Below are 25108 nucleotides of genomic sequence, written 5' to 3'. Positions count from 1 at the left end.
ACTTTATTATTTTCTAGGTGCTTACAAACTGATTGATTATTTGCTCCATTATCCTTCTGGGTACTGAAGTTAAGCTGACTGGACTATAATTCCCTGGGTTGTCCTTATTCCCCTTTTTATAGATAAGTACTATATTTGCCCTTTTCCAGTCCTCTGGGATCTCTCCCATCCGCCACAAATTCTGAAAGATAATCACTAATGGCTCAGAGACCCGTTCGGCCATTTCCTTAAGTGTTCTAGGATGTATTTAACCAGATCCTGCCAACTTGAAGACATCTAAATTGTCTACGTGATTCTTAACTTTTTTTTTCTTTCCTATTTTAGCCTCAGAGCCTACCGTGATGTTAGTCATCCAATCACTGCTAATCTTTTGGTGAAAATTTAAAAAAAAACAACCCTCTCCCCCCCCCCCCCAAAAAAACGGCATTTATCACTTCAGCCTTACTGTGTTTTCTCTTATTGCCTCCCCCCCCCCTCAATAAGTAAGGGGACAACCCTGTCCTTGGTCTTTGTCTTGCTTCTAATATATTTGTAAAATGTTTTTGGTTACCCTTTATGTCCAATAGCTAGTTTAATCTCGTTTTATGCCTTGGCCTTTCTAATTTTGTCCCTACAAGCTTCTGGTGGGTTTTTATTTTTTTTATACTCATCTTTCATAATTTGACCTATTTTCCACTTTTGATATGACTCTTTTTGAGTTTCAGGTCATTGAAGATCTTCTGGTTATGCCAGGGTGTTCTCTTATTATACTTCCTATCTTTCCTACGCATTGGAATAGTTTGCTCTTGTGCTCTTAACAATGTCTCTTTTAAAAGTGCCAACTCTCCTAAACTTTTTTTTGCCCCTTAGACTTGCTTCCCCTGGGATCTTACCTACCAAGTCTCTGGGTTTGCAAAAGTCTGCCTTCTTGAAGTCCACTGGCTTTTATTGCCCTTTCTTCTCTCCTACCATGAACTCTTATCATTTCATGATCACTTCCATCCAACTGTCTTTCACCTTCAAATTATCAACCAGTTCCTCCCTATTTATCAAAATGCAATCTAAAACAGCCTCTCCCCAGTTGCTTTCTCTATCTTCTGTAATAAAAAGTTGTCTCCAATGCAATTCCAAGAACTTGTTGGATAATCTGTGCCCTGCTGTATTATTTTCCCAAACAGGTGTCTGGGTAGTTGAAGTCCCCTAACACCATCAAGTCCTGTGGTTTGAATGATTTTGTTAGTTGTTTAAAAAAAAATTCGTCCACCTCTTCTTCCTGGTTAAGTGGTCAATTGTAGGCCCCTACCATGACATCATCCTTATTTTTTACCCCTTTTATCTTTACTCAGAGACTTTCAACAGGTCTACCTCCCACTTTTATCTCGATCTCAGTGCAAGTGTATATATCTTTGATATACAAGACAATAACTTCTTCCTTTCTCCCTGTCTGTCCCTCATGAACAAGCTGTACCCTTCTATACCAATATTCCAGTCATGTGAATTATCCCATCAAGTTTCTGTGATGCTAATTATGTCATGATTGTGATTATTCACTAATATTTCTAGTTCTTCCTGTTCTTCATACTTCTTGCATTAATATACAGACATCTAAAATGTCCAGTAGATTTTGCCTCTATATTCCCTTATCGCTCCTTTGTGCCTCCTATGAATCTTCCAGGATGCAATGACAATCTTTCCAAGGAAGGAATCAAATATTATAGTTATGACTGGAAGCTCCAGAAAGAAGATTTCATCCTATATAGTAAAAAGGGTTTTTTCTTCACTATTATTAAAATATTGAATAATCTACCATATGATTTTGAAGTAAATATCAAAAATGCATTTTATGACAAAGGTTGATATATATATATATATATATATATATATATATATATATAGTCATAATAAAATAATATACTTGAGTTGAACATAAATAGTTTGAGCACTCAGATACTACAATAATGTGTGCTATAGAATGTATGTCTATCACATATAACACTCTGGGTTTAGTATAACATTCATCCTTCTTTAGGATATCAACATTATAAAGGCATGTCGAATGTACAGCATGTACTACAGAATTGCAGAATACCTATCACAGATCATCTACACTGTAAAAAATATATATATATATCTATATATCTATATATATAGATATATATATAGATATATAGACTAAGGGTTCCAGATACCAATTCAGAGTAATATCATTTTACAGCATGAAACTGGAATCTTCCCATAATTTTAAAATAAGCTTCCAAAATATGAACTAATTTATGTTTGCTAATAAAAAACTAAAAATCTGATAATAAATGAGCATAATTTCTTTTAGAATTAACTCTGACCACTGAACTTGAAAATGTCAGCAAGCTTTCAGAATAAAAATATGTATACGTTTTCAGCCAATTACGTGGAACCACTGGAAACAGGATTTTGTGGAGTTTAAAAAAGTCACTACGAAAAAGATATTACAAGCCTTTGAGCACAGAAAATTCAAAGGCAATATATAGCACACTCTGTCCACTAAGCTCTTCTTTGAAGTAGCACTGTGTTCTATAGGAATGTGATGGTGTTGGTGTGTTACATAAAGATTGTTAATAAAAGGCCTTTAACACAACTGCAAGCTAGGTTTTGATAACTTATCAGAAATATCTTAGGAAAGCCTAAAGAAGTGACAATACATCATAAGATAAATATTTATTGCTAAAAATTGCCATAGTTTTGGATTTTAAAATGGTTGACAAAAATCAACTCCAAAGGAAATTCACAAAAATGTATTAGTCTGATACAAACATGCAGAAATGGATTCATAACTCACTGCTGATGAATTAGAGGAACTAAGTATATAGGAAATCTAGAGGGTTAATATTCACACAACACCAATTTTTTTTTATTTTGAAAGTTCAGAATTAATCCATTCTATATACAAACACACCATCACACTTTCAAGGTTACTGTGTAAGCAGTTAAAAAATGTGAATTAGAACGCACACAGTTGCAGCGTGCACACATTCACTAATTAACCAAACTGTTCACTAATGATTAAAAAACTGTGGTTTTTAATCATCATGAGATAGATGCAAGGAAAAAACCATTAACCATCTTGTTTAGAAATGCAGAAGTCAATGTTTTCCCCAAGCTCAACTTAACTCTCAAGCTGTCTTCACTTCTTCCTGTGTTTTTTTTTCTTACTTACAAGAATTGCATTCATTCCTGATGCAATGCCATAGATCAAACCTGAGAGGCGTGCTGCATATGTATACTCTTTTAAATCATCCTTCAATAACCTGATAAACAGGTATGTCATGTTGCAATGGAGAGGATCAGCATAAATGTAGCGACTAACAAAAAGAAAAACAAAAGAAATGCTTTGATACCTCAAGCAGTGACATAGTAATGGATGAAGAAACATGACTGAAGAGTATGTATATGCAGCCTCATTATTAGTATCTCTTAGAAAAGAAAGTTGAAGTGAACCACTTATTTAGCAGCAATGTGAAGATTTTTTTTTCTTTGTCAGAAAGTCTTTCAAATAGCTATCTGACACAGAATGAAACTAAATTGAAACTCAGAATTAGGAGCAGAATCACTTTTTTTTTTTCTTTTTTGGAGGAGCAAATCTTACAGCTAGCTAATCTGATGAATAGTGTAAAAGAAAGGAGTAAATTTGCTTAGTATAAATGGAAATATTGTTGAAGACTTAAAACAAGATTCAACTTAACATTCAAATTATGAGAAAGTATGGTTAGCTATCAAGATTTTAAAAGGAGTAAAAATAAAATCATAGACCATCAATGGAAAAAAAGCCATTTTTTAAATAAAAATGCTTCCATCAAATCAATATAAAAACTTGATGAGTGGAAGTAGATTAAAGGCTCTAAGATTTTCCTTGATTTGGGTACTTACATACATCCCATAGATGGTATTTTGGAGGTCATAGTTCAAGCCAGCTAGTTCTGCTGCATATGCATACTCGTTGAGGGAGTCTTTGAGTAGTTCAAGGTACAAATAGGCCATGTTACAATGCAAGGGATCCACGTAAGCAAATGGGCTGGAAGAAAATGTTGAAAGTAAAATATCCAGTTTAATTATTTCCCAGGTCCTTTTGGCCCTGTAAGTTTGAGCTCAAGAAAATTTAATATTTAAATGCTATGCTGTTGGGTCCCCTTATGCAGTATTACGATTTCAAAAGAAAACACACAGATAACCAAAAATAACGGTTGATTTTTCATACGGTTTCAGTGTGAATATTATAATATACATTCAGGACTTTAATTTAAATTCCTGTTCTTTTTAAACTGGTAAATCATATCATGCTATATTAACTCTGCTGCTGAAGTCAGAGCTCATCAAGTGCATAATTAACTTAATAAACCCTAAGTATTAAACATAAATAACTAAGATTAATCCAATTACTAAACATTAAGCAAATTCATTCTTTCATGTGATCAGAAAATACAATAGTTATTATGTATAAAGATGAACAGTTACCAAAACCATTGTATGCAAGGCACTGCAGGATTTCCTATATTCAGAGCAGGAAATAACTGCAGCATCTCCCATTCCATGGTATAGTAACTGTAGGAGATAAATGGTGTCTTTTTAATGAAAACCAACTGTACAAGTTCCAGTGTTTTCTTAGTATTATTTAATCTTATATAGTAGCTATACACATCTCTTAAAAGAGAAAGGCAACTCAAAGACTCAAGCCATGTTTCAACAATATTGATATCTGTTAAATATTGGTATTTATTAGAGCACCAAAAGCTAAATCAATACTCTGAATAATTTATTCCTATTTTGGTCAGATATTTATTTTAATAGCATTATATGCATATACATACATTTATAATAGAATGTCACAGACATAATAAAGCAGTACAGGAAATAATTCCTTGCTGAAGTACTGATTACCAAATACATGTTAGTGTTCACCATATACATGAAGACAAGTCCCATTTCCAACACACATTTGTGGCAACGCTTAAGGATGAACTGCAAATGTTTTTTAAACATTAAAGTTCCTAATTTTTTTTGGCAAAACCTGGATCTCTCTCTCCCCCAACCCCCTAAAGTTAGGGAATGGGATGACAAGAGGAACTAAAAGGATACGTTTCCTGTTACAGAAATTGAGTGGCCCTTCAGAGTCAGATTTCCAAATCAATGAAAGTTGCCAACCCACTACAATGCTACAGGCTCTGTTTTGGCTGGCTCTTTCCTGAATACTTAGCATGAGCCTAAAATGAGTCAAGGTAGGATAGGGCTGTTATTTGCATTTCCCTCTATCTATCTAAGGAACATCCCAACAACTGATTAATTTGAATATGTCCACTTATGCATCTCCCAGGATAAAATTCTGAAATCAAGGTAATATACCAGCCAACCATTTAGACTCCTAGATTACCCCCCAAATGGACTGAATTCTTCTCAGGTGTGATACCGGAACCAAGACTTGTTATTCTGGGCTATTTTCAGTATCTATAGCAACTATAACTCTTGCTATTAATTTGGCTGGTGAAGACCAATAGGGGCATTTGGGACTAGAACTGTTAATTCACTTTGTGAAAACAGAATATAAGCCATCCTTAAAATGGTGATAGTAAGGGCATTGCTTAAGAAGCTTTTTTTAGAGGCTACCAACCTCACCAGCTAGTGCTAATTTCTAATCTATCATTTTTAAACAAGGGATTGTTGAGAAAGTGTTGGAGCAACTCAGTCACATGTTGATCTCACGGATGACATCCTGCTCTTACCAGCCAGGTTTCAGACATGAGTTTAGTACAAATCCAATATTTTTGTGCATGGTTGTTGACTTCCTCCTAGCAATGATACAGATAGTGTCCTTGCTGATTTTTAAGCTCTACCAGCAGTCATTCAATAGCATTAACCACAAGGCTTCTGACTTGCCTATGGAGCCTTATTGGCAGAGATGGAAAGGCTCTTCTTATAAGGTTTGTTTCTCCTCTTAGATCCCAAAATGTGGCAATGAATATTTATTATTCTTTTCTTGTGCATTAAGCAGGACTCCAATATGTATGTATAACTGCTAGGGGCAGTAGTGAGACATTCTGGCCTGTACTTTCATAGCTACGTTATGCCACAGAGATCGACATTTTTGGGGGGTCAAACCAAGGTATAACTGTTTCTTTTCTAGTACCTGATAGACAGGGAAGTAGATGGGAGAAAAGTGGTTTGTGCTTAATCCAGATAAATTAAAAAGGATGCTGATATATAGGAAGAAGTGGCTTTGGGAAATGGCAAAAATGGGGAATACACCTTCTTTTGGAGGTATATGTCCAATCTTTGCCAGTACATTTCACAATCTAGGACAGGGGTCGGCAGCCTTTCAGAAGTGGTGTGCCGAGTCTTCATTTATTCACTCTAGTTTACGGTTTCGCGTGCCCGTAATACATGTTAACGTTTTTAGAAAGTCTCTTTCTATAAGTCTATAATATATAACTAAACTATTGTTGTATGTAAAGTAAATAAGGTTTATAAAATGTTTAAGAAGCTTCATTTAAAATTAAATTAAAATGCAGAGCCCCCCACACTGGTGGCCAGGACCCGGGCAGTGTGAGTGCCATTGAAAATCAGCTCGCGTGCCGCCTTCTGCACGCATGCCATAGGTTGCCTACCCCTGATCTAGGAGTTCCAACTGAAGCCACTGCTGCTCCTCAAGTGACTACTTTTGCAAACTGTGCCTTATTTCCATGTATGGTTAGCCTGGAAAAAGGACAGTTCCTTTGTGATGCTGACCTAGCCACAGCGATTCACACTTTTATAACCTGCAGACTGGATTATTTTAAAAACACATTATTAAGGCCTATACTTACAAAATACCCAGAAACTTCAGCTAGTGCACAACAGAGTGAGGCAAGGCCCTCTAAACACAAACAGTACTCTATACATGAAATTCAAGGTGCTGGCAATGATATAAAAGTGTAAATGGTGTGAGATCAAAGAAAACTCCCCTTCCTACGTCTGTCTTTCCACTGATGGCAGGGAATTCTCAGTGAAGGACCCAGGCCTTTTGAACCTGCTCTCTCCAGTGGTCTATCAGTGCTAAACTTTACCACGCTTTAGGCCACCAGCAGGGGCGGCTCCAGGCCCCAGCACGCCAAGCGCATGCTTGGGGCGGCATACTGCGTGGGGCGCTCTGCCGGTCGCGTGGCAGGCGGCTCCAGTGGACCTCCCGCAGACGTGCCTGCGGAGGGTCCGCTGGTCCCACGGCTAAGGTGGAGCATCCGCAGGCACGTCTGCGGGAGGTCCACCGGAGCCACAGGACCGGCGACCGGCAGAGCGCCCCCTGCGGCATGCCGCCGTGCTTGGGGCGGCGAAATGGCTAGAGCCGCCCCTGGCCACCAGTATAAGACTTATCTGTTCAGGCCTTTGAAAGCTTTCGGGCTGAGTTTAATAAGAGGACTGGGGATCAGCACTGGGATTTTCAAAGAAGCCTAAGTGAGTCAGACACTCAACTTCTGCTGAAAGTCAACGGGAACTAGTCATCTAACTCTCTTAAGCTTCTTTGAAAGTCCCAGCCTAGTTTCCTCCTCAAACCCCTCCCTCCGGTCAAATGGAGCAGACAGTTGCATCACTGGCCTTGAAGCTAAAATGCTAGCATTTGGCTATTTTACAATTTATTATTTTTATAAATGTAAAGCACTCTGTTGCTCAGTGACGCGTGCCAATATAAGTTTCCAAATAAACAAAATTCCAAAATAGGAATGCAGACTATGCCCATTGAAAAAAAAAAAAAAAAAAAAACACAACAGCACCGAATTTTAATAGCCATCTGCCTAAACCCTGGGAAATCTAAAATGTAGGCCTCCTGGTTTCCCTGCCAGTGTGAATGACTCTACAACCATGTTAAACAAAAGGTTGGAAAACTTCCTTATTAAACCATTATTTTACTTCTCTTTTTAAAATGACTGATTGTCAAAATTCCTAAATCATATTCTAGACAACACCCACGGCTATTTAACACCCTATGGAGTGTCTGACAAGGCCTGCATCCAGAGGCCTTTAACACAAGTTTCACATGATGCCTGCATCCCAGGGTTTCCAGAGTCTTCAACCCATTGAAGCTTCACAGAGTTCCATATCCTTGGTCCATGCTGAAAATTTGGGGGATGAGAGGGAATGATTGACTATCCTCATTTTCTTAGCTTTAATTTCATCAACACAACAGGTGCTGTTAGCATCATTCAGCCAAAAAGTGCTCCAGGGATCCTGGCTGCTCAGAGCTGCAGGCAGTAGAAATCCTCCTAAAGGGTCAAAGGCTATATTCCAGATGACTTTTTGGGGGTATAGTGGGGTCTGATGTAATGAGGGAGACTATTTTTCAATAGTTTCCACTGAACTCCAATGATTCAAAGTAAACTCATTCTGGAACAGGTTATGGTGTCTCAAATCTTTTGCAAGGAAGGCAGACCTCTGAGGTAAGCCTCTTCACTACACCTCTGATCGGTATTCTGCTCAAGAGAAAAAACAAAGACCAGAAAACCCTTGGATGCTTTAATCTTTCTCCATGGGAAGATGAATGTCCCACATTACTTCTTGTGACAGCAGTCCTGGCCAAGCTCAAGACAGACAAATGTTCAATGTAACCTCATTGTCAAATATTAACACAGACAAATCTGGTTTTCACTTCTGTTGGAGATGATGGTGGTCAATCTCACCAAGCCACATATCTCCTCAGAATTGATCATATAAAATCAGGACACCTTCTTGATCCCATCTCTGGCTCCTCACCTCTGATCATTGCTCCTCAGAGGAGGAAGGTGGATCATTCTGGCATTTTAAATAGGGTATTTCAAGTCCTTCTAGCTGTTCAGAAAGAACATACCAGGAGAGTCTATGAATTCAACTGGCAAAAGGTTCGCAGTTTGTTGTGAATATGTCCAAGCAAATCTCTTCACTTGTTCTACATTAGAACAGTTTTATTACTTTTTTCATTTGTCATACACTTGGTTGCAAATGGCGTCCCTCACAGTTCATTTGGAAGCTATTTCACAGCCTTTCATAAACCTGTAGAAGATAAAACCTGTCTCTGTGCATCCCAAAGTGCCCAGTTTTGGACATACATATTGCAGTGGGACTCTATTGCAGCAGGTAGAAATGGGGAAAGAGGAGAAGGAAAGTTACTTACCTTTAATTCTTGTTTTTATAAAATAGGCAAGCCCAACAGATTACCATTTTATCCTCCCACCATTTTCTTAGACATAGATATTAATTAGTTTGCTCTGTTTTGTACTTTCAGTGGTTGTCCTATAGCTTCAAAAGGGAGGTGGAAAGAAAGGCAGTGTCTGGCCAGGCTAGTGGCCCCCATATTAGCAAACATTCTAATGACTTGGAACTTTGTAGTAAGTGAAACCTGACCTTGTCAGATAGCCAAGTATGATACAGAGTGGTAATTTATTGCACCTAAATATTTAGAAAAGGAAATAAGTTTCCTCAGACCAGGTGGGTTGATAACTGTTTACATTCAAAGTATCTTCAGAAGATAAGCATTACAGGCAAGTACTACAGTTTTTTCAGTCTTCACTCCCATGCCCTCATGCAATATGCCTGAACTTAGAAGGTAACTACCACAAGGCCCTCTACACATATTATTTGCTATTTTCTAACGAATGGAGCATGACCACTGTTGCTGTTTTTCACTGTTGTGTGTGCGCGCAACAGACTTTCTTAGAATGGCTCTATATGATGATCTATTAATTTTGATTATATTATATGGATGGCAATTTTTTTATGCTGGATGTCTGTTAGGATACTGAAGAAACTCCTAAAGGTCTGCCAATAGCACCTACAACACACTCCTAATGGCGATTCAAGACAAACATTCAACCCATGAGTGACTATAACATCTCATACTCTAATCTTTTAAAAATCATCACTCTGATCCATCAGGAAAAACAAGGAGAGGTTCTGAAATAATTTAGACGCTCTCTGGCCCAGCATGGGAATCATTGTCAAATGACATTCAACAGTCAATACTGCTTCAAAACCAAGAGCTGAAAATGACTGCTCCAGCAGAAAGATCCACAGCACTCAAAAGATAGACAGGTTTCCACATTTCCAGAACTATTTTCAGAGAATTCCAACTGGAAGTAAATCTCTTGCCTTGGCCTTTCTTGCCTTTATCAATGTTTTCAAATGGTACAATTCCCCATGAAGAAAATAATACAAGACCTGATTTAACTTTACTGTATATGCTGCCAAAGTGATGTTATGTATCTTCATTTGGGATCCCCATATCTGTTGCTATCAAAGATGTTTCCCCCAAAATCTAAAAGTGACTTGATAACAGTCATAAAAACTTTGAATAATGTTTAAATCTTATGTATGCATTATAGAAACTAAACAAAAACCTACTCTGATTTGTGATTATATAAAAAGTGTGTAAAACCACATCAGCATATTTAATATGTAAAGCTCTACCATCAATTACTGAACTTGTAATTTATTCATAATTTAAAATATAACATCTCTGAAACAGCAAAGCGAATAATAAGCAGTAGCTGTTGTCAGATGTGTTTCAGGTATGGCAAATAAAGGATTAATATATATTGTTTTGAGACTGGATTAAGTATTTAATGTTATTACCAGCTTCTCATAAATATTTATCTAAACACCCCCAACTGCTTCTTTCTTCAACTATTGCATAATATATGAGGTTTCCTGATGTGTTGTATTGTCTAATGTTACCAAACCAGAATAAACCAGTACTCTTGATCATTTTGAAGAGTTAATGCACGCATGAAAGTTTTTGCAACTTAAATGCAGATTTTCTGTAAAGAATAAGAAACTTTTGGGAGTTCAATTAATGTGATATACTTAATATACTGTGATATACTTAATATACTGCATACCTGAAAAACTCAAAGTTGAGACAAGCTTTTGGCAAGAAGAATTTGTCATCTTGCTTGAACCACAGTTTGCTCATAGCAGTGTCCTGTGTCAAGAAAAAAAAAGTTTAAATTTTTTTAACGTAAGACTTTATATTATGCTGTTTTACAAACTGCATTTTATCACTTCTACTCTCAGTTTACATTTTTTCCTTAAATACATGTATACATGACTGGTGTACACAACCATCCGGCCTTGGAGTGAGATTCTCACCTCACTGGGCTCCTTTACGCCTGATAAAAAAAGGCCAGAATGGTGTAAAGGAGCTCTAAAAACTCCATGTCTAGCTGGGGGAGAATTCCCCTGGAGCAGGAACTGTGGAAGACAGCCAAAAAAGCTGCCATATGAGAAACCTTACAAGCTCTAGCGTAGGGATGTGCCAGGGCAAGGCTGAATCATGCAGAACTGTGGAGATTATGGGTAGCGTGTGGCTAATAGGTCAGCCTAGGGAGGCTGCTGTAACTCACTCCAGAGAGCAGCTGAGGATAAGGAGGACACAAAGATGGCTTAAAGTCACCATAGCTGTCCTATTCCCTCCACCCTCAGCACTGGGCCTGCAGACAATCTCACCCCCATACTTCAGGCTAAGTATATTATTTCTTAATCACCAGTCTTTTAATAAAATTTATGAACACACACTACACTGTTATAACAATACTGAAAACAAAAATATCTATCCATTTATAAACAGGAATATATAGTGATTAAAAAAAGGCAGTCCTCTAAACTTTTATTTTAAAATTCTCAGTGGAGGAAAAAATTCAAAAGAACTGCAAACAAATTGACGTAAAACAGACAATCTTCATATTTTAACCCTAGCTATCATTTCTCTCCCCACTTTTTTTTTTTTAATTTCCATATACGGTGAAAGAGGTAACGTTGTTATGGCAGGCTGATTTTGTGGGGACGGGGCATTCTTTAAACATCTGCTCATAGGTTTGGAATGCCAGTAGTCCAAGAAGGAGATGGACTAGTGAGCAGAGTGCAAGTGGGGCCATCAAAGATACACAATAAATATATTTTATTGCATGGCTTTTTAATTTATAACATAGACAATCACCTTTGCCACTACCACAAATGCTATAGTGTATAAAATTTAATACATAAATAATTTACTTTTCACATGCTTTTTACATATAAAAACTAAGCCTTCTCCCTCACTGCCCATCTCCCCATACACAACCCCTCACTTACAATGCAATGCTGAATTTTCCACATAACTTATTTCTATAGTAACAGAAATTTTCATTCTAGTAATATTATTGTTACTATACAAAATTCACAATAAATTATCTGCTGGCAGGAACAGAATAGTAAAATGGCAGTTACTGTGTCAGTTCAAGAAGCTTTGAAAGATTTTGCTTTAAAAAAAAAGAAAAGAAAAGAAAAAGAAAAGAAAAGGATTTAAAAAGCAAATCAAGTTTCAAAAGCTGTGAGACTAACCACGGCTCATATCAAATGGTTTCTTTTGGTATGCTGCTAGCTTCTCATGTTTTTGTAGTATTTAAGCTTTAATTTAAAAAAGTGTCTAGCCTTTGTTCTTGTGAAGATAGCCTTCTGAAAGCAGAATATAGTCTTGTTTCCTGAACCTGATGTCTGTCCCTATTCAACTCTATGACTCTAATTCAGGAAAGCACTTACACTCAGACTTAAGTCATCCCTGTTCATGACAGCATGTACGCATATGCTTACGTCCCAATGAGCTGGAACTTAAGCACATGTGTTTAAGTGCTGCTCTGAATAGATATGCTTTCCTGATTGGAAGCCTATGATAACTTCTACATTGAAGTCTTTTGAATTTGATTACAATATTTTACTGCTACTCGTTGATGCACAAATATTAATTTCCTCAATTATCCACTGTGGTTGCATGTCACAGAAATTAGAGACTGAAGAGATCTATTAGATTTGGTGTCCTGCCAGCGTACTTGCTTTCAATATCTCTGGAAAAGCAAGGGTGAGAAGATCATAGAGCAGCAGCTCTCAACCTTTCCAGACTACCGTAGCCCTTTCAGGAGTCTGATTTGTCTTGCGTACCCCCAAGTTACAGTTCACTTAAAAACTACTTGCTTACAAAATCAGACATAAAAAAACAAAAAGTCTCACAACACACTATTACTGAAAAATTGCTCACTTTCTCATTTTTATCATATAATTATAAAATAAATAATTGGAATATAAATCTTGTACTTACATTTCAGTGTATAGTACATAGAGCAGTATAAACAAATCACTGTCTGTATGAAATTTTAGTCTGTATTGACTTCACTAGCGCTTTTTATGTAGCCTGTTGTAAAACTAGGCAAATATCTAGATGAGTTGATGTACCCCCTGGAAGACCTCTACGTACCCCCAGAGGTACACGTATCCCTGGTTGAGAACCACTGCCATAGAGAACTCCCAGGTGTGCTAGATAAGCTACATTCATTCTGTGATCCAGCAGCAACAGGTTGGAGTTGCAGAAGGTTCATCCTACATCCAACTCAGCAAAGCTCATCACTCTTGAAAGAGTAAAACTATTTCTTTATTCTGAATAGACGAGAAATTATTTTCTCGTACTCAAAAATGTTGAACTTTGCTGAAAGTGTGAGGGGGGTCCTCGCTTGCTGCTACCAGAAAGGTAAGGAGCGGATACGAGTCTTTGCTTGCAATTGCAAGCTCTTTTCATGCACAGCTTCAACAGAATGACATTTTCTACTTTCTGACTTACCAACAAATGCTCCAAAAAAAATCTGTATGAATAAACTATATATGACAGGTTAATCTAGATTATTTTAAAGCTTTTATCAGGGAATAATGGTTAACCTTCTAGCAAGCTAGCTGGCTGACATAACTTCCATTTGATGTAGGTAATACATATCCTTACCTTGATAAGAGCAGGGTACTGTGGTGCATCCTTTTCTAGTGGCAAAATTTCAAAGTTAGTAGGAATAAACTCATTCTTCATTGGAAGCTTGAATTTCCCATTTAGGTCAGCATTTTGCCATTTCTGGATAAACAATAGTATGGTTATTAGTTAAATTTCTGACTAGCAGATGGATATATACTTAAATCCTATAGCTCTGTAACAGAAAACATAAGACCAGCAGAAAAATGTCTGAACTGAGGAAGGAGGTGGGAGAAGGCCAGCCAATAGGAGAGAATTCTCTGAACGAGGGAAATGGGAAAGTAAAAGATCATTAGAAAAGATATATTGGGGTAGGGAATCTTTCTCCATTCCACCATTTCAGCCTTGTGCATCCTCTTGTTTTTGGCTCAATAAAAGCACCACATTAAATGTATACATAGAAATTCTTCCAACTTTGGTTCTACTTGTTCAATTAAATATGTTGAATATGGTGAGGAATTTCTCGACTATTTCTGTTCTAAGCAGATTAGGATGTGTGGCCTGACAGAGCCTGAGTATTTCTTTCGGGCATTCTGCAAGGCCAACTCATTTTAAAGTGAGTAGATAATTTTATCTGATGAGGGTTGTTCACCCTTCCCTCTTTTTTCTAAGGTTTTCGTTTACAGAAGTCCACTAAATTTTGCACAATATATCCATTCTATAAACTTGAGAAAGCAAACATTTTGAATCAGCCTCAGAACTATAGTTAAATGTGAAGGTCTTTCCGTTATAAATTCCTTTTTCAGGACAATTATAGTACATGAAAGTTACTTTTGGCTTAAGTGTGATTATATAATTTTAAAAATTCACTCCTTTGTAGCAAAACAAAATTGTCATTTTATGTTGGATCTGTTTTTACAGAAGAAAGAAAATGAGTTTATAGCCAAGTCAGAAATCCTTCTCTTGTCTTCTAACTAAAGCTATCTTTGCAAACAAAATGTTGTCGATCAATAGTTTTTGGCATTGAAAACAATTAAATCGCCCAGGTTGTTAAAAAAAAAAAAAAAAAGGGTTGAAAAATCCAGGCCCTATTGAAGTCAATTGCAAAACTACTATTGTCTTCAATATGGCTAGGATTTCAGACAAAAATTCATACAGAGAGCCAATCAAAAGTCAGTAGGAGTTTTACCATTAACTCTAAGGGTCCAGAATCAGATGAATAAGCCACAAGTTTTTGTAACTTATTTTTTTAAGTATGTATTGCATATTATTGAGGTCTTACAAAGAAAATGTGCAAAGACCCATTGATTTCAGTGAATTTGATTTATAGCTATGATAACAAAGTCTCAACGTATTATTTTGTAGCATGCAATGAAAAGTCTTGAAACACTTTTAAATGAGGGTCTAATCTCCATTGCTGCCGAATAGACTGAAATATCATTGCTAACGGCAGTTGTAAGTGCAAATTCTCTTTTCCATAAATAGGAAAATTAAATCTATATGCAAACATTTTATTTCAAAAATGGAAATCTAGTAATTGTTTTAACATGCCTGGATGACTTCATCAGAAATTGCTTCTTGCTTATACTGTGTTCCGTACCACTCTTCCGTTCGATCAGTTTTTCCTTCAAAAGACTTAGAAACTATTGCAACCCTAAAAACAAACAGACAAAAATCAAAAACACTTAGGTACCAAACTACTTTACCAACAAATATACAAAGCAGCGTGAGAGATCATTTCATTCACCACTGAAATGCAGTCGTCTCCAGCATGGAACTTAGAAACTGTTCAAGATGCATATTGCCTGCAACTGAATACCATCTCCAAATGAAACTGCAGGAATATTTAGGCCAACAGTATGCACGTATCCAAATTTAACACACAATCTTAAGCCCTTAATCATAAACTTGCAATTTGTACTTGTTCAGCCACAATAATTTTACGGTTCAGAGCAAATGAAGTTCTAGAAGTCGGGATTGTGTGCAAGCTTGCATGAAATTCTGATTTCTTGGATTCTCCATCCTTGTTTTATGATTTGTATTGAGCAGATTTAAAACAAATGATCCTAAGAGATCCTATAAAAAAATCTGCAATATGACTACTACATTTTTCTCAACACCTACATCAGAGACCAAATTATTATTTAAAGTAGTATTTGTACAAAGATAGGATTTTCAATATACACATTTTATGCATGACCTAGTTTATAACCACACCGATTTAGGTCCTATTCTTGAATGCTGAACCCTGTATGCAGAGTCCCACATAAATTGCTGTTTATTGGTTAGCAATGGACCTCTTCACTGTGGTAGCAGTTTATTTTATACTTTTTAATCAATACACACTTTCAATCAGAAGCCTACAAGAGACATGGCCAAGAGGAGGAAATCTAGAATAAAAGAGGAGAAACAGTACAACTAACTAATTTCAAACCAAGATGTTTTCAACAGTGTTCACAATAAGTGCCAAGAAACAAAAACTTGAATTCTATAACAGTTTTTACTGTAAAATGGTATATTCAACAAAGAAGCTCAACAGGAATTAAAAAATAGATTAAAAGGCATATAAAATTTATGAGAATTCTGGAACAGTTATTGCATATCCAGAAAGGTCACAGCCTCATTATCTTCTTCATAAATTCAACATTTCATAGAGATATTTAATAGCAAAATAATTAACAAAATGTCAAACTTTGTGCAGATGGTTAAAATACACACTAAAACACATGTGCTGTGTATATTCTATTAGATTATGATGAGCTCTTCAAGCTAGGGCCAGCCTCTTATGTGACTGTACCACACAATTGGGTCCTGATCCCATAGGAGGCATGTGGACATTTACCAGTATCAAACTTAAATAATGAGTATGTTTCTTGTGAAGTATTTATAGAATTTCTTTTATAAAATGCAGTAGAAAGGTTTAAATGTATGGAATGTTAGTGTTCTTAATGTGCATTGATTCACATCTCACTATTCTACTAACTAATGGATTATGTGACTACATTTTTAGTGGGGCATGGAGTTGAAATTTGAAATATATTATACGTAACTTCAAATATGTTTCACTAATTCTAGAAGTAAAAATTCAGAAATGCTCATGAAATTAGTCTGTGCCTTGTAATAAAGGCACATCAGGGGGTGAGGGTGTCACCTGATGTAGTAAATGGTAGGCATTTTTTTTTTTTAAAGGAAATACTCCCCTAGCCCTAACATCTATAGTCACTGCCACAGAATATCACCAGAGCTTCAAATACTGAAGCACGATTTGTACAGTAGGCTAGATAATTTTGAGACCAATATTTCTAGTCAGGCATGCTAAGGAGGGATGATCAAATCTCATGCTTCAGGGATACAGATAATTACTGCAGGGGTCAGGAAGATAATTTTTACTTCCCACCTCAAAAACCATTGCTCAACTGGCATTTAAAAAAAAAAACAACACAAAAAACAGTAGCTTGAAACAATTACCAGAGACAGAATACTGATCTGATCTGCCATAGCAAATGCAATGGTCCTATAAACATTTTTATTCCTATCAAATACAAAACTGACTCGTGCCCTCATACATATTTAGTGTGTATTTTTATTTTTTAAAATAATATATAAATAAAAAGGAAGAACGTTAAAAAGCAATCAGTAGCAGAAAGGAAAACCTTCCATCGTTAGAGAAGTATTTGTCCTCACAACACAGCAGATACTTAGCATGATAAAACCTACTAGAGATAAGTATCAGAGGGGTAGCCGTGTTAGTCTGGTTCTGTAGAAGCAGCAAAGAATCCTGTGGCACCTTATAGACTAACAGACGTTTTGCAGCATGAGCTTTCGTGGGTGAATACCCACTTCTTCAGATGCCAAGAAGAAGAAGTGGGTATTCACCCACGAAAGCTCATGCTGCAAAACGTCTGTTAGTCTATAAGGTGCCACAGGATTCTTTGCTGCTCCTACTAGAGATATTACTGATTATACAAAAATGTGCCACAGCTATATAATTCAATTACATTTTACATTCTGACTTGGACAGCTGGTGAAGAAGCTCTGTTGTTTACAAATGAAGTTGCTAAGAGACTATGAAAAATAAAAGGTCTTTTAGAATTTGATGTGCTTCTCAGACTTCTTTTTAATGACTTTCCCCCCCCTTTGAAAGCATCCTACTGAACCTAAATATTACTTCATAAAATAATTGTTATAAACTAGATAAAATTCCATGGACCCTACTAGCTGAGCAGCAAAACCAAGGTGTTGGATTTCTTCATAACTACAGTGGTGCATAAGTCCATATTTCATCCCCCTACACTCTCCCACCTTGGAGACTACATGCCTCAGAGAACTAGTAGAGATACACTCACCTATCACACTAGTGGGTGGGGGAGGTGGGAGAGAGAGAGAGACACAAACAAACTAGTATATTTTTGAGAGAACACCTGGTACATTACAGTCAATAATAGCTAAATAGATCTGGCAGAGATCAAGCTAAAGTCCTGGGAAATCACACTGAGATATATGGATACCAGGTGTAATAAAACTGAACAGATTCTGGGTACCTAGGAGGGGGCCTGTGCAGTTGTGAACGCTTAGAAATACAGTAAATAAAGTATTTGACAATATTTATCTGATAGGTAGACAGCATCAGGTGAGAACTGAGAAAATTCCTCATCTCTCTCCATCTGAGGAACCTGGGGATTAGCAATGCCCTCAGTTGAGAAAGGGAAATTTCTGGAGCAATTAGCCACTATCAAAGAGAGACACCGGTCCATTGTTTTGCCTTCTCATTTAGTAATTTGTAGAGTTTAGAAGATTTAGCTGAGAATAAGCGGAGTGAGGTGCTTGTAGAGACAAAGTGCTGTAAATTACCTGCTGCATGGTTAACAGCTCCAGAATAACTGCATTATCCAACTTTTTCTGAAAGCTCAGAGGAAGTACCTCTAGCTCCTCCAAAAGTGAGGAGTTAGCTTCTGTAACTTGGTAATAGTTCAATATAGGAAAGTAGGTCATTATGGACAAAATGCCTTCCATGTTCATATAGTTCCTCTTAGAGACTGTCCTTGTTAGATAGATCAGGCTTGATTAGGTCAAAATTGCAAGAAACAGCAGGGATAGAAATGGAATGTTGGAAAGTTCTAGGTTAGTGCTTTTCATTAAAAAAAGCAACTCACAATATTTAAAGATACATTATCAGATGGGACAAAGGGAGTAGGAATGATTTTCGCTTTTAATGGTGGAACCAAGGAGGCCTTAATAGTAGGTCTTTTTCTAATAAATGCAGGTGTTTGTCTGAAGTTGGCAAAAATGAAGGAGTTCTCTAGACGTGCTCTTGCCAGATGCAAAGATCTTGACTATCAGAAAAAGTAGGTGAGGCAGGAAGGAGAGACAAGGAGAAAAAGAGTAATGTTCCCAAGGCCAAGTCCTATCTTGGAAGCCTAGGGAACTATCTGAACATAAAGCTGTTTTGTTGTTGAAGTCTAGCTTCTTCTGTAGCTTAATTTGAGGCTGATGTTTGTTGCCTTGGAGAAGACCAAAACAATGGCTGGGGGTACATCCACACTACCCGCCGGATTGGCGGGTAGCAATCGATTTATCACGTCTCATATAGACGCGATAAATCAATCCCCAAACGCGCTCCCTGTCGACTCCGGAACTCCACCAGGGTGAGAGGCAGAAGCGGAGTTGACGGCGGAGCCGCGGCCGTCAATCCCGCACCGTGAGGAGAGGAGGTAAGTCGATCTAAGATATGTCGACTTCAACTACGCTATTCTTCTAGCTGAAGTTGCGTATCTTAGATCGACCCCGCCCAGTGTAGACCAGGCCTGGGAGATTTATCATAAGAAGTATTAGAGACCTAGTCAAGCTGGTTTACACTGCCCTGCTACAAGTGGAGTAGCTATGGGTATGTCTAGTTTGGCTAGTTACCTTTTTCAGGAGCATATAATGGCTGTTACAATCAAGAGGAAAACATATCTCTACACTACAATTAAACACCTGCGACTATCCAGGTTTTAGCAGACTCGGGGTCACAGGGCTCAGGCTATGGGGCTGTAAAATTGTGGTGTAAACATTCGGACTGGGGCTGCAGCCCAAAGCTCTGGGACCCCATGAATGGGATGGTCCCAGACATCTACACTGCAATTCTGAAGCCTCGCAGCCCAAGCCATGCAAACCCAAGTCAGCTGACATGGTTCAGCTGCAGGTGTTTAAACTGCAGTATAGACATATACCCTACATGTTTTCCTCTTAACCGTAACACCCATTTTATGCTCCTGAAAAGGTAACTAGCCAAAGGGAAATTCTGGAAGTAAGAGGGAGAGCTAAAAACTCATGCTATTCTGTCCATACACTCACAAGAGCAAAACTGGGGAAAGCAATAGTGCAAAACTGTTGATAATGTCTGCTAAAGGGAAGTCCACCGCTAGAATTAATTATGTTTTGTCTTTTGAGCACTCAAATGTTTGCTAAGCATTACATAAACAAATAAGGCGGCAATTTGCCTGTCTAGGGAGTTTACAATTTAAATATATGACAAGATGTAACAGCTGAGAGCAACAAATAATAGCATAGCAGAAGAGTTACATATACAAGGTTATGCAGTTAAGTGCGCTCCGTGTGCATCTTAAAAATTAGCAAGATATGTTACATTACTTTTCTTTCACAAAAGGTGCCATGAGACCCTTCATTTTCATCCAGTCAGCCAAAGTCAAGAAGAAAAGACCTTTTAACATTTTAACTGAAGTTTGTACTCCTGTCCTCTCCTCACTTCTGCAAGCTCTACACTTCACTGTAAACCAAGGGTAAGAGCCAAGTCCTAATATGGGACATGATCCTTTGGCCCAACTGCTACCAACTGAACCAAATCAACCCAGATTTATGATAGATTTACAGAAATGTGGACATGGACATACCAGCAAGTTTAAAAGGCAAAATAAACCAACAACTGATGGGTAGCCCTAATCAAATGCTAAAAAATAAAAATGCAAAATCCCCTAACACTTGGTGGAAAAGTAGCCACATGATTAGTGACCCTGGCATGCGACAACTGTCTAATTTTTTTAAACTGTGACATGGCACATATCCAAGTGGATAAACAAATAAGAACTAGTTTGTCTTACCAGAATTCCTGTGTACTATGCCTCTACCACTCTGTGACTATTTTTAGCACAAATGGATCAAATAAAGTCACCCAAATACTTTGTCTCATTGTTTATTTTTATTTCCCCATCTGTCTATTAGTAGTAGTAGGCACCACAAAGTTTTTTTTCCCCAGTTACATTCACTTATTCATTTGTTTTCATCACAGAATATTTGGTTTAAAATATAAAAGTTATTGCAGAGTAACTTACCGGACATTTTCTGGCCTCAATTTATCCAGCACCATCTCTATTAAATCAGGCCTAAATTCTTCAAGTAAATATTCAGCAGCAAGCACTTCTTCTATGGGATAATACTAAAATAATAATAATAAAAATTTAAAAAAAAAACTTGACTAGAAAACATTTTAAAGGAAAAAAAAAGTCTTATTGCATTAAGCTAAAATAGAATTTAAAAGTAATTATTGTGACGAACAGAGAGCTTTTATATTAGGTTCTGTACACATTATGATATGGTAATCTAAAAAGCGATCCATCCTAACTATAGTAGTTATTAATATAAAACTGAGTAAAAATAATATAGTAAGATAGTGACCCCTGGAGGATATTTTTAAAGTTAAAACCAGCAAACAGTAAGTGTACACAGACTCTCAAGAATTCAAGTTTCAGAACTCTAAAATGATCCTTATAACCATAACTTAGACAATTTTTCAATTGAAAGAACATCTCCAGTATCTAAGAACAAAATATATACTGCTACAGTAATTTGGGGTTTTCGAATATTTCTTTAGAACGCCAAATTGTACAATCATTTGAGTAAGCTGGATTTATAGGAAAAGTATATTTTTGGACTGTGTGTTCAATGGGCACAAAGGGAGGTACGAATTGCAACCTCTGCAGGCAGCGATGGTGGAGTTAGGATTCAAACTGGGGAAGGCAAGCAAGCTATTGCAAGAATTCCACCAGGTAACAGCATAACCCATGTGTTACTGGTCTGCCTCTGTGCCTATTCACAGAGCATATGGGTTGCTACTGCCCGCAGATACAGAGACTTAGCTCTTTAGCTCAAGCTGTAGTAGCACGACTTTAGTTTGAGATCCCCCATTGAGTCCCTGGTGTGTATGCCAAAGGAGTGACAATGGCACCTGTACTTTCCTGCCGGGGTCTCTATCATTGCCTAACGATGGAAACTGCCTGGGGGAGCTACTGAAATCAGTGCATCTCCTAGACAGCCTAGCTATGGCTCTGCTGTCTGTCAGGCTGGACCTGCCTAATTTCTGATGGTGCCAGTTTGGCTCCTTCAGACCCCAGCAGCTGTCAGCAGCTAAGCCCTGTCCCCCCAACCCCTGCTCTATGGAGATGGGTTATATAGGGGAGGGGGATACCCTGACATCAGCATCCTCCTCTCCCCCCTTCCACATAGTACAGCAAGCAAGGGGGTCCTGGGAGCAGCTGGTCTGGGGCTCCGAGGGCAGGAGCAACATGGCTGCAGAGCAGCAAGGGGGAGGGGTACCTGAACACACATCGCCAGACGTTCACAGCTCTGCTAATCAAGTGCACAACACTTGATTGACTCTTCGGCGGCCGCATGGTTTAAAGGGAACACAGCCAGCAGGATGGAGCACCCAGGGACATGGGGTATCAAATGTCTCTTGGCCAATCCTGTCTGGTCAGAAGCTGGAACCCTGCTCTTCTAGGCTTGAATCTGGAGCTGCATCTACCCTGTGCTACAGAGACTCCCACAGCACCTCCAACTCATCAGAAGAGAAGGCTGGATCCCAGACTATCAGCTGAACCAATGGTACTGATGGCTGCTCCTCAAGCCTGGCAGGTGGGATGGGAGAACGATTCTGCATTCTTGGGATAATCTCTTTCTCTGACGTAACAATTTCCCTGTAACCGTGCGGCACCCATCTGTCATGAGCATCCCTTCTGGTCGGGCATCTCTACAGTCTTTAAACAGTCCGGGCCCTGGAATCAAGCTGTACCCCCAGGGCTTCCTCCCAGGAGGCAATGGTTTCTCCCTCTTGGTCTATGCTGGTGCCAGCTCTTCAGCTGGGCCACTAAGAAGTTCAGTTCCCCTTCTGGGGATTTATCACTATCTGATTGTAGGCTAGTTCCCTAGTGGCCTATAGGGGGAGCAAGGGGGGAGATGTGACCCAGGCCCACCCACTACTCCAGTTCCAAGCCCAGGGACCTTAAGAATAACAGCTACATTGCCTTCTCCGTCAGATATTTTCTAAGTCTCTGTTCCCAACCCCCTAGTTCAACTAGGGGGTGGGAAGTGACGGGGGTGGGGGGTGGGGAGAGGAGGAAGAGTGGAAGATGCAGCACTTGGCAGAGGTGTGAGCCTCACCTAGGCAGCAGAGGCAGCGTTGAGGTTTGTTGCTCACAGAAAAAAAAAGTGAGGGCAGGAAAAAGTTTTTTGGACTCTGGGCATAATCCCAGACATTTTTTGTGTGCGGGTGAAGAGGTTGAATTCCCCAGGTGGGGAAGAAATAGTATTTTTACCCTAAGTATACTCTGCTATACTATGCCATAAAAACTACTAAACTTCTAAAAAACAACTATACACAACATATTTAAAGCAATGATGCAGCAGAAAGGAGCTGAGGACACCAAAGATTCCAACTCAGACTCTGCGGCAGAAAGAAGAAAGTGGAGAGGCATCTTCCCACACCACCCTTTATGCCCTTGGTTCAGAGCATGAGGAGAACTACAGAGGATTTAAGGGCCTAATGACCCTGTTTGTAAAAAGATTCCAGACTCAGGTGCATGGCACACATGCATACCCACGTGTGGAATACGCATAGAGACCATCACTTGTAGAAGAATAGTAAAGTATTTCTTTCCATTCAGAGATTGCCCAAAATACAAATGCTTTACTTACATGCAAAATCCCTCCAAGCTTTGATGTATAACCTCGTGGTCGTTCTTTATCTTTAAATCTGAAAGCCACAGCATTTAGATCCTAAAAAAAAATTAAATCAAATTATGCATGGGAAAGCTATTTTCTACTTTGTAAGAATAATAAAAGTTTAATTAATACACTTTATACTCAAGATCATACTAGTCATTTAGTCAACTAACTGAAAATAAAGGACTGGACATTTGATCAAATGCCTGTCAGTTGCTTACCAATTTAAATAACCAAATGAATCAGTGTATTACCCTTTTTTGTACACTATCATATACAATAAAACATCATCTATCATCCAATAACTGAAAATCCCGTGATTTTATATCACTGGGTGATGACTTCTTTAGAGAGTAGTCCAGTGATATCAGCTATTACATTCAAATGCTTCAAAAAGCAGCTCAGCTTCAGAAGGACAAAGGACAGAAAGGTGGGAAGATCAAAGGCTTGTAGCTGCCAAGTAGAGCTGACTAGGAAGGATCTGCTCCCAACCTAGCTCTGAGACTCCTCTCTCCTTAAATCCTTCCCGATTTACACATGAGGGTTTTGCAGCTCTTAGGCCCTACGCAATAACATTTAATAAATCCATGACCACTTGAAGAAGATTCTTGATGCACAACTTCTCTTACAGACAAAGCCTTTCCAGGGTTTACATCAATTTCTTACTACTAAGGGCACATGTTAAACACTCAAACTGGCTATAACAAATATTCTCTCCGTTCTTCTTAAAACACCTAGAGTACAACATATTGTTGACTTTTGTATATGTTTGAAACATGAAAGGCCAAACTCTCCTCTCAGTTACACAAGTGTTGTAGTTATTATTTGGCATATAATAATTCAGTGCACACTAGTTGGTTCCAATAATGTTTCCTGGATCCACACCACCCCTACCTCTATTTACAGTAGAGAACTATACAGCTAAGTGATATCCTTCATTACCAGAAAACCATTTTGATTTAACTTATCAATATTTTGATGTATCCTCCCCCCAAAAAAAGAGTCACGATAAAAATCTCTGATTAGATTTTCTATTTTTATTTTTTATTTTTTTGTAAGACTGTATAGCTCCTGCAGCAGTTTCCAGTTAATTCTTACAGAAAGTGTTATATTGTTTATGGAAACTGAGCCTAAGATAGCTTTACAAGCCTTAAAAACATTCATGATCTTTTCTCCTCTTTTCATATATCCAAATCCAATGAAACTTCATAGGGAAGGGGGGAAAAAAAACAAGCTGTTGAAATTTCATGAGCTCTGGCAGCTGTGAGAAGGCTATGCAGGAGAAAGTAAAATTTACACAGCAGGATCTTGAGAAAGGAGCAGCAGCAACATGGAACTGAAGAAAAATTCTAGAGTAGGGAACAAGACTAGAGGCTGAGTGAGGATAAACTGGAGAGGGAG

General features: G+C 38.0%; 1 protein-coding gene across 4 annotated transcripts in view; it reads right to left on the bottom strand.

The window, feature by feature from the left end:
• The window catches only part of IDE (insulin degrading enzyme), an 89717-nt gene that overhangs the window by 29257 nt on the left and 35352 nt on the right, over positions 1-25108 (bottom strand). For all 4 annotated transcript variants that reach the window (XM_045023292.1, XM_045023293.1, XM_045023294.1 and 1 more), the window contains 6 exons: positions 23681-23761; positions 21043-21146; positions 15263-15365; positions 13751-13873; positions 10848-10930; positions 3883-4027 (listed from right to left, as the gene is read on the bottom strand). In XM_045023292.1, coding sequence (XP_044879227.1) covers positions 3883-4027; positions 10848-10930; positions 13751-13873; positions 15263-15365; positions 21043-21146; positions 23681-23761 — 639 coding nt within the window. The remainder of the gene's footprint in view (positions 1-3882; positions 4028-10847; positions 10931-13750; positions 13874-15262; positions 15366-21042; positions 21147-23680; positions 23762-25108) is intronic.

Source organism: Mauremys mutica, chromosome 7 (assembly GCF_020497125.1).
Source record: "Mauremys mutica isolate MM-2020 ecotype Southern chromosome 7, ASM2049712v1, whole genome shotgun sequence".
NCBI lineage: Eukaryota > Metazoa > Chordata > Testudines > Geoemydidae > Mauremys > Mauremys mutica.
Note: the sequence above shows the minus strand (reverse complement) of the source record. Positions and strands in the feature narration are given on the sequence as shown.